This window comes from Eimeria necatrix, genomic scaffold (genome assembly GCF_000499385.1).
Source record: "Eimeria necatrix Houghton genomic scaffold, Enh_scaff67, whole genome shotgun sequence".
Lineage (NCBI taxonomy): Eukaryota > Apicomplexa > Conoidasida > Eucoccidiorida > Eimeriidae > Eimeria > Eimeria necatrix.
This window is the reverse complement of record NW_013651724.1, coordinates 66,932-77,219: the sequence shown is the minus strand read 5'-3', so window position 1 is coordinate 77,219 and position 10,288 is coordinate 66,932. Positions and strand designations below refer to the sequence as shown.

The following is a 10,288-nucleotide window of genomic DNA, read 5'->3' as shown; positions in this document are numbered from 1 at the left end:
CACGAAGTATTTGATTTTAGAAAAACATTCGTCTGACGCCACCACAGTTTATACACGAAATATGTATAGCGTTGCCAACGGGTTGCTGTGGACTCAGCGCCCACACGTATATCGCAGAAATAGTGAAAGTGAGCGGTCACCTCCAGATTACGACTAGTTTTAAATTTTTTTTAAATATAGCGAAACAATTGGTTTATTGACAACGTCAAATAGCAAAAACTTTCCTCAGATTGATGAAGTTGACTTTGCGCCTCAATAACCCCTTAGCTAGTATAGGCGTGCGATCTTTGAGCCAGAGTAGCCAAAGCAAAGCAGCCCGTAACGCAAATTTATGCATGTCGTATCGTGTGCTGTATAGCGACGGGGGATTTGTGGTAGCACCGCAAAGCACCAAAGTGTTAAAAGCGATCCCCTACAATCAACTGTGAGACCTTGAGAGTCTCATAAAACGGAAAAATGGACCTTTCGAAAGTCCTTGAAAGTCCACAACTTAATTTTGGGCTTAGAGAAGTGAGCTGCTTGAATGCATCATCCGGCGCAACAGTGAATCTGCCCTGCTAACTTCTGATCTGTTGCAAGGTGAAGCTTCCTCACTATGCCCGCACCTCTCTTCGTTCGTTAAATGCTTGGTACTATATTGCTCTATCTTTGAACAACGAACACTTGGAGTTTTGCAGTGTCACTAGAGACACCCCAAAGTATTACATTCAAGAGCACTGGACTTGAACTGCGCAACTTTCGCTAAAAGCCCTTTCCTGCTTACTGCGTCAAAGACCAGTTGAGTTCCTTTGATATCAGTTTCCTTTAAATTGGATATACGGAATGACAGCCTGATACAGGGCGCTACTTCCTTAGCGCGATGATCACTGTTCAACTGATGAAGTGATATAAGCATACCAGGAAGTCGTTTACCCTTGAAATTCTCACAACCCCAAAGGTGCTCAGAAAATATAGCACTCCAGCGATTCCGCAAGCATGTAGGTCTCTCGGTGCTTCGAAAAGGTAAAGATTCTATGGGAGCTTTGGTGGCAGCCCCACAGATAACCTACCTGGAGCACTTCCTAGGACCTAAGGTATATGCGAGAGTGCTTTGTCGACGTTTTGCAACTGCATCCGCTCGTCACACTGAGTACAATTGATGGCAGCAATGCTTCAGGAAGATTCCTGGTGGTCCGTGTAGCCTTGCTGGCAGATTAGCAAAAAATATGGCGTTGGACACTACGGGTCCAGTTACAGTTCCCGTACAACACGCACACAAGGGGTACTTCTCACTCGTCATCCAGATGCGCGTTTGCTGATGAGTCCACACTTTGTAAACCAGTTTTCTGTTGACGGCACATAACTACTTCTCTAGAGACGAGGCGTTATGCCGAGCGTGGAGCAGTAAGCCCTTGACAGACACCCTGTTCTTGGCTTTGCCGTGTCCATTGTACCTTTTGGCAGCAAAGCGCAATAATGTGGCCACTTCTGCTGCAGTCATCGAGTCCACTGGCTGCCCTAAATTGTCATAGGCTTGTTGTTCAGCCGCTTATTTCAGCGCCTTGCGAGGCTACTTTTTCTTCTCTATCGCCTTGTTTTCTGACTTGATCTTAAGCCAACTCAATCAATGTTGCGCGAGAATCCACTGACTGCGGCGAATCTCAATATCGTAGGCGCTTTAGTCCCTAAGCTCACTCCTCCGATGACTAAACTTTTCCGGCAGCTCTGCAACAGAGCACAGAGTCACATCCTCAAGGCAAAATGTAAGCAGAAGTACTACGCAGACACAAGGCGCCGAGCCGTAGAGTATGCAGGGGACGACAAGGTTTGGCTCAGCAGCAAGCATCTACCGGCTTCGACTAGCTGCCCGAAGTTCGAACCCTGTTACCGAGGGCCCTTTCAAGTCACTGAACGTATAAAAACTGTCGCTTACCGTCTCGCTTTGCCTCCCACCTGTGAATGCCACGACGTTTTCCGTGTTTCGCAGTTAGTTTCTCATTGTCCCAACTCTCCCGTCTCTGCTCCCCAGGAAGCCGACGCCGGCTGGCTCCCCGTCCTCGATGCGGACAGCAATCCACAAGAGGAGTATGAGCTAGATTATATCATGGATCAACCCTGCTCCGGCGCCGACGCCCAGTATCTCGTCAAGTGACGCGGAATCCCTGAAAATTAAGCCACCTGGGAGCCCGCTCACTATCCTACAGAATGGCCCGCTTTGCTTCGTGCGTGGTACCGCCTCCAGCGAAGACGTCTTCAGACTCGAAACCATCATCGCCTTCAGTATGTGGCTCTGCGCTCTGTCGCAGAGCTACCGGAAGAGCTTAGTCATCGGAGGTGTGAGCGTAGAGGATAACGCACCTACGGCATCAGCAGTCAGCGGATTATCGCCGATCATGACGCCGAAGAGAGAGAGCTGAGTGGATGAATGGCTTGTCGTGTTGTAGGCAAGTCCAAGAGCCGGGAGCAAGCGCTCCCACTCGCGTTCGTCAGATTGGATGTTGGCACGAAACATCTGCTCCAGTGTGCAGTTATCCGTCTCAGTTTGACCTTCGCTCTGGGGATGGTAGGATGAGGAGATGGCGCGTTTGATTTTAAAGCGGCGGCATAGTTGTTGCCAGAGATCCGACTGGAAGCGAGGGTCGAGGTCCGATATGAGCACCTCCGAAAAGCTGTGGTAGCGGATAAAACGATCCTTGAGAAGCTCCACTGTATCGGCTGCTGTGAATGGCTTCTTTGCAGGAACGAATTGGGGCATCTTCCTGACGGTGTCGACCATTACAAGAATCGAGTCGGGCCCTGTCGTTAGAAGGGGAATATCTATTATACAATCAAGGCTCATGTGTGCCCACCGACGAGAAGGAATGAGTAGCTGTAGAACAAGGCCTGCTGGTTTCTGGTTAAGGGACTTTGACCCACGACAGTAAGTACATGATTGAACATACGCAGTAGTGTAGGCGCGCATGCCGGGCCAGTAGTTGTCGTTGCTCAGAGCCGTAAAGCTCTTTTCCTGTCCTCCATGACCGGCTGTCACAGGATCATGATGTGAATACAGAACGTGAGTAAGGAACTCATGGAATTGTGGGACACAGATTTTCCATACTCCATGAATACAAATGTGCGAGTAAGGCGGCACATAGCCAAAGGTGAAGTTGCGATTACGAAACTCTATCGGCATAGCGTTTCTTGGTTGTTTTGCAGCGACTTCGTGGGGAACGCGGAAAACGGGACACTTTGAGTAAGCTTGCAGCCATGCGTGCACATCAGGAGGGTCAGCTCGTGTCTTCGTTGCAGGTGTAGGGTGTTCCGCTTCTGGACTGGGCTCAGGAGGTGTCGATGGCAGAGTGCGTTGTCTGGATCGTCGCGAACGAATGCCAGCGAGCTCCCTGTATTTGGCAGGCCGATCACGAGAGCAAGGAGCCGCGTGTGCTTGTTCTACTGCGAGCGTCAGTGGTGGTGTAGTGCGCAGGCACTACAATGGTTCTTGCTGGTGACCTATAGAGGATAGCTAACTGATGACCTATAGGCGCTTAAGAGGTTGCGACGCATATTGAGCGCTGTAACCACTTACTAGTGAAATACAAATGCAATTTATTAACAAATTAACATGCATAGACTAGAAATGCCTGCGAATGCTCTAAGATTGGGGCTGCCGACAACGCCGGCACAAGTGCGCGTCACATCCTCACCAGGCCAGCACAGCAAGAACAAGAAGAAATGACTTTTATGGAAATATGGGTTTGGGAACTCGAAACAAAACGGTCTTTTTAATACATTTGTAGACGTTACGCGACCGATGCGTCGGGAGTAGAGAATATTTCATAGAACGCCCGAGTTGTGGGCAGTGCAGCATCGTAGACGCTGCAGGGAACGCAGTATAAGTGGTGTGTCGTGCAAGCAGGTGTTAGGAAGACCGGGATGGCGAGACAAGGCATCAGCCCCTTGATTGCGCGCTCCTTTAACACAGGTGATGTGCAAATCCAGGAACTCGGCGGGGAAGTCTAACCAGCGGGCGGTGCGTCCGCGCAGAGGCTTCGATGCTTGGAGGCGTTGGAGATGGGTGAGAGCTTGATGATCTGTGTAAACCGTTACCTTAGCAACACGGAGAAAATGTGGCCACTTGTCCAGGGCCTTCACCAACACCAAGAGTTCCTGACCATAGATCGACTATTTCTACTTGGTGGGGTTCATGACTAGGCTGAGAAAGCCGATGAGCTTGCCGTCTTGTTCCAAAACCGCTCCGATCGCATAACCAGAGGCGTCCGTGTATAAATCGAAAGGCCTCGTGATGCCAGGAGCTTGTTATGTAGTGGAATCGATTAAGCGCTGTTTGTGCTGCTGCACCGCTTGCGTGTGAAGCTCTGCCCATTTGAAGCTGGCGTCTTTACGCGTAAGATCAACTAGCGGCCGGGCGACGCCCGCGTAGTCAGGTCCCAAGAACATGCGAGAGTAATCTGTGGTACCGAGGAACTAGCGCACCTGCGTCTCGTCCTCCAGCACCTCTAGCCATTGCCGGATAGCTTCGGTTTTGTCTTCTGCAGGCTTGATGCCTGCAGCAGTCACGCTATAACCTAAATATGTAATTGCTTGTTTTGCAAACTTGCATTTGCGGAATTGTGGGTAGAATTGGTGCCCTAGAAAAATACTGAGAACTTGTCGCAAAAGAGAAACAAGCCCAGAGAGGTCGTGGCTATGAATAAGTACATCATCTAGGTACTCAATAACGCCCTGTCCTAATAAAGGTTGTAAATAGGCATTAATGTTGGCCTGGAACGTAGCTTGGGCAGCCTTAAGCCCAAAGGACATAAATCAGTACTCGAATAGCCCGAGAACGGAACGGAAAGTCGTCTTCCAGCGATCTTCCCTAGCCATACGTATTTGATGGAATCCTGCTTCAAAGTCCAGAGTAGAAAAGTACTTGGCGCCTCCCAGCGTCTCCAGAATGGTTTGAATGAGAGGAAATGGAAAATCAGGGGCTATTGTGAGTGCATTCAGAGCCTGGTAATGAACAACCATACGCATCTTCCGCCCCCCTGAGCCATCATCTCGCTTGTCCACCATGATCGTAGGAGAGCAAATATAGGCTGGTCCGATCCAACCATTGTCCGATAATTTAGCTATCTCCTGCTTGTAGAAAGTGAGCTGATCTGGAATCATACGGTATATGGTAGATTTTTCTGGAAGTTTCCCAGGTACCAGTAGGATATGGTGATCATGAGGGCGCTTCGTCGGTAATTCCTTAGGTCAGTTATCGGGAAAGGCCGCTCGATACTCCTGCAACACCTGGATAATCCCGCATGGAATAGCCTGCGCCTCCGTCGAATTTATCCATTCGTCGAATAGAGCGTGCTCGAGTTTTGTCATAGGTTAGGGAGACCCATCTTCACCCTCTGCTGCCTTCAAGGCGATGAAGGCGAAAGGACTACCTGTAGTGCGCAGCGCCTACTGCTGCGACTACGGTGCTTCCTGCCCCTCGAGCAGGCCTACAAACTACGCCTAGCGTAGGCCCATTTCTCGGACACTGTAGCTTAATTTCATCGAAATACAACAATTCTTAAGTGTCTCAAAATCTGTCTGTTCGATTCGCCCCACTCTGGGAGCTCGCCTCCTAGGCCCTATGGGGAGGAGGCCCGCACTGGTGCCGGCGCTATCGCCAGCCCCAGTCTCCACACAATTTCCGCACATTTCACGTATTCATTAGAACTAATAGTCAGTTTTTCTTACTTTCATACTATTGGGAGGGTCCTGTCGTCCTCTAGTGTTGCGACCCCTTGTAGGTCGTTAGCTAGCTATCGTCTCTACGACACTAGCCAGCCCCATTGTAGTCCCTGTGCGCTACACTACCCTAGCCGGAGAATGTGGGTTGATTTCCAATTAACGCGCAGCAAAGCGCGCCTTGCCATTCATCCGAGAACCTTAGGGGCACCACGGAACCGGCTTCGGGCAAAGCCAGTATGCGATGCAAACCGTGCAATGGTGCCCTGAGACTCTTTGTGTCAGCCGCCGCCTGACGAATGAGCGACGTGATCGGTGCTTGCGCCTTAGTCCTTGCATGGGACTTATACCTTTTAGGTGGCGGGCGTAGGAATATACCTCCCTCCTCCGCTGATATACCCGCCACTTGTTTGGCCAATATTTCATATGCTTGCTCTGCCGGGGCCTTTGGGTGGACTACGGTGGGATTGTGACCTTGCAGCTTTGCTTCACCAGTCCTAACGGTAAGTCGCACCACTGGCCATTCACATAGGTTCGGAGCTTGTCGGACTGGAAATAACAGGTCACCTTACGTTCCGTCAGCCAATCTAAACCCAAGACTAAGTCATAGGGAATGGGTCCCACTAAGAAATCCCCGGAAATGCGTACAACTCCGCACCACATGGTCAATTCCGTCACAAAATCAATGCGTAATCAATGCGTAATGCAAGGTGCGCAGACTTCCAGAAGAGCATAGGTTCACCTGTAGCTACGGTGAACCTATGCTCTTCTGGAAGTCTCCGCACCTTGAACTGCAGTCGTTCGACTGATTCGAGACAAATGAAACTTCTCGAAATCCCAGTGTCCAAGAGGGCCTCACATGGACTCCCTGCGAGCTCAACGCCGTCGCACCCACATAGCACTATGCTCCCCCTTGGCCGTAAGGCTCTTTCGTGCAGGTTTCCCGCCACCAGTATGTCTCAATCTCTGTTGCGTCTGGCCTGTAGTCATCTTCTGTTGCCTCTGCAGGCTTCCTGCGGCTAGCCGTCGTCTCACCCGGGGCCTCTTCAGTCAGGATCGACCCCAACCCAGACTCCCACCGCGTTTCCGAAAGCGGCTGAGTCCCTTCCGCATGCCCATCGCTCGTATTAGTTCTTTCCGCAGTGTTGAGGAGTTGGTTTCCCCACTCAAGGGAGACTGGAATGGCATTGGGGCCTGTCGCTACCGCACACATTATCCCTTTGTCATGGCTACGCGGCCTAGAACGCTCGTCTCCGACCACGCCTAGGCTCCTTCTCAGTGCTAGGACGTGTGGGCTGCCTACTGCTCTTTTCCGCCGGCTCGGTCTGGCCTCGTTCGTACGTAGGACAGTCCCGAGCACAGCATCCCACACCACCAAACTTCTTGCATATTTCCCCCGGACGTTTGGTACGTTCTCCCGTGCTGGGGCAGACACGTGCCGGATGTCCGCGACCCTGACACTCAAAGCAGCTCGTGTGGGTTCTCCCAGGGCGATTTTCAAATTCCTGGCGCCGACGGGGTCCATTAGCTTGGATAGCAGCCCTAATGGCTCGACTGGTCCTTTCTTTGAGCTACAGCACGCTCTGCTTGGGTTCGCAGAGGCATGCTGCGGCTGTCGCCGCTTGTTACCACGACTGATACTTCACCTGCCTATTATTGGTGATTAGAAGATAGAGGTCCGTCGGGAGCCCGGTGCAGTAATAGTCAGCGAGTTCGTCGGGGGTGGCACCAAAACCACGTCCCGCTACAGCCGCAAACCGGTCCGTGTATTCCTTCTGGTTACCATTCCACCGTACTTTATCCAACTCCGTTAACAATTGACTCTGCGACATTGTTTTGTCAAACCGCTCCAAAAGCCTGCGCTGTACTGTCGCCCAGTCGCTTAGGTCGATAGTTTTTCCGTAGATACATCCAATACGTTAGAGCCGGGCCCACAAGGTGGTCTATAACTGCATTTCCGCACTCGCGCGGTTCCAATCCCATCTACGTGTACCGGCGCTCGATGCGCACCAGAAAGACCTGCATAGTGCTGCCGTCTTCTGGTAGTATGGGAATCGTTGCGCCGGATTCCCCGGTCCCGCCTATAACAGTTCTTATTACACTCATAGCGGGCTGGACGTGAAGAAGGGACTGTCCCCTGGAATAGCATTGGTCATAGGTATCACCTGTGGAGGAGCCTTCTTATGCCTATGCGGCCGCTCTGCCACGGTGGGCTTCGGAGTAGCATGACGATGATGGGCCTGTGTCCCGCTCGGCACTTTGCGTACTGACATAGTAGAAGTCTCCTGCTGTGTGGGGCCGATAACGCTTCCGTTGCGGAGATGCATCCCTTATCGAACGAATATATATAGGTGTGAATCATTGAAACATAGTGTTTCTTTTCCCAAGTCCGGAAAAAAAAGATTTCAATCCCGGAACATCCCCCAAATGTAGTGCACATCACCTACTGCTGCGACTACGCTGCTACCTGCCCACCCGAGTAGGGGCCTACGATAACCGTCTACATACGGCGCATTTCCTTGAAGCAGTAACCCAAATATCACGAAATACGTTTATTCAACCTTTTTCAAAATCTGTTCTCCTCAAAATCCCCCCCACTCGGGGTTCTCACCTCCTAGGCCCTGTGGGGAGGATACGTAACTCGGAGCCGGCGCTATCGCCAGCCCCAGTCTCCGGGTATTTTCAGGCACGTCTAGTGTATACACGCTAATGCGCAGACAAATTGGCTTACTTCGATCCTAGTAAGAGGGTACTGTCTTCGTACCGTGTTATGACCTCTTGTAGGTCACCGGCTAGCTATCTTTTATAGGCCACCAGCAAGCCCTATTGTAGTGCCTATGCACTACACCTGCGCTACGCTCCGTCCGAGCCGTTGAACTCCTTCAGGACGTCGGCGTAAGGTGCGTCAATATCTACAAAAATTTTCATGCTAAGTCTAAGATAAGAAACTGCAAGTCAAGGGTGTCTCGTGAGCACTAAAGTAGCTTAACTCATTGCTAGAGCACTGGTACCGGAATAAGGAACTAAGAAAGTGCTTGGGGGGAGCTAGAAAATGGACTAAGTAGGAAACAAGTACTACTACTGGATATGGAAACGAAGCTCTCACAGGCGAACAGATCCTGTGTCGTTCCTCTCGGCCGACTTTTGAAGCGCACCGGGATTGACACTTCCCGCTGTTTTGATGCGCATGCACAGCATCGAATCTAGAGACAATCATTCTAGTCCTTTGCTGTTTTTTTACTTGTAAAGCTTGGTAGTAGGTGCTGCTAGCTACCGTTGACTCTTGAAGAAGCGGCATAGAGCTGAGTTTCCTTGTCTTGTGAACACTCTTTCATGTGTTGTAACTTCATCGATTATTGATAAGTTATACAAGTCTAAGAACCCCGCAATGCCCGACATTGTTTTTCGACGATTTTTTCCGATTTCTCAAGTGTTTGCTAGTTGCTGTTCGTCCTGCTGCGAGCTGTAGATTTCATAAAACCGACGCACCAGCATCACTAGCTGGCAGCTCAGAAACTTGAAGGTTTAAGAGTTGCGCGTGTGGAGAAGGGGCCAGATGCGCCATGCTGCATTTACCAACCCTATGATCTACCTCGAGCTTGCCCAAACGCCGCGCCAGCGACTAGGCAGCTACGCGCAAAAGGAGGAGCTCTGTTGGCCAACTCGGCGGCCAATCATGTGTGTGCTGTCTGGGGTTGGAGTCTGTGAGCTTACAGTACCAGTACGCCAGTTCCTTACAAGCTTGGAAAGCCGATGCCGATGCTCAACCACGTCCCCCACTCTGTGGTGATAGCGCATCCCGAAGCACTAAATAGTAGAGGACCCAAGGAGGGTAGTAAGGAAATTGTGGGAGCCTTTGATATTTTTCTCGCTGTTTAGCGGTGCGAGGAAGTGATGTGAACCAGCACCCGATCTCATCCATTGAGCCTTCTGAAGGCGTGCACCTTGCGAGCGGTGGCAACGTCTATTGGTCCACCAATTGCTTCGTGACTCAACAAGCATTTGAAAGGCCCAGATTTTCGATCGGCAGGAGCCAAAAATCTTTATTGCGCAGTTGAGGAGCTCGCTGTATGGCGACGGCCGCTTGCTCGAGCGAGCCGATGCATCTGTTCGGCTATGACTTACCGTATGGCGCTCCAGAATGCAGCCTAAATAGCACAAATGGCCCATTCCAAATTAGTAGCTGTCTTTGAAAAGTGTTGAATTTATCGTTTCTTCGAATATTCTGTGGGCCGAGAGCAGTTGGCGGAACGCCTGTGGTAGCCGCTAGTGAACCAGCATGCCACCAGTGGTCCAGTGGCCAGACACATACACCACGTTGGCCTTTAGTTTTATTCATGTGAAATTTGGGAGTGGAGAGAACATAGCTTGGAGAGGTGGCAACGTTTGTGGCTTACCTTTCCACGACCGGATCTTTTGACAGCATCACAGTCCAGCCTGAAACCCTTCTTCGGCGATCGCGCCAATTCGAACACCTCTTCTGTGCCCAATTCAAACTACGAGGAGAGGAAATCGACGAGAAGTTTTTTGTTTCATCGAAACAAATGTGGTAACGACTTCTCGTGAAGACGTCGATTCCGCCTGAGGAGGCCGCAGG

At 50.9% G+C, this 10,288-nt stretch overlaps 3 protein-coding genes across 3 annotated transcripts; 1 reads left to right on the top strand and 2 right to left on the bottom strand.

Moving 5' to 3' along the window:
• Positions 1–1,681: 1,681 nt before the first annotated feature.
• On the top strand, positions 1,682–2,131 carry ENH_00070170 (Os06g0493000 protein, related; the record flags this gene model as incomplete). The annotated part of the gene is made up of 1 exon (XM_013577481.1): positions 1,682–2,131. One exon carries the CDS (start codon positions 1,682–1,684, stop codon positions 2,129–2,131), a length of 450 nt encoding a protein of 149 aa, XP_013432935.1.
• Positions 2,132–2,287: 156 nt separating this feature from the next.
• On the bottom strand, positions 2,288–3,154 carry ENH_00070160 (hypothetical protein; the record flags this gene model as incomplete). The annotated part of the gene is made up of 1 exon (XM_013577480.1): positions 2,288–3,154. The coding sequence occupies one exon, from the start codon at positions 3,152–3,154 to the stop codon at positions 2,288–2,290; it is 867 nt and encodes a 288-aa protein (XP_013432934.1).
• Positions 3,155–6,592: 3,438 nt separating this feature from the next.
• ENH_00070150 (hypothetical protein) lies at positions 6,593–7,216 on the bottom strand (the record flags this gene model as incomplete). Its single annotated transcript, XM_013577479.1, has 1 exon — positions 6,593–7,216. One exon carries the CDS (start codon positions 7,214–7,216, stop codon positions 6,593–6,595), a length of 624 nt encoding a protein of 207 aa, XP_013432933.1.
• Positions 7,217–10,288: the final 3,072 nt, after the last annotated feature.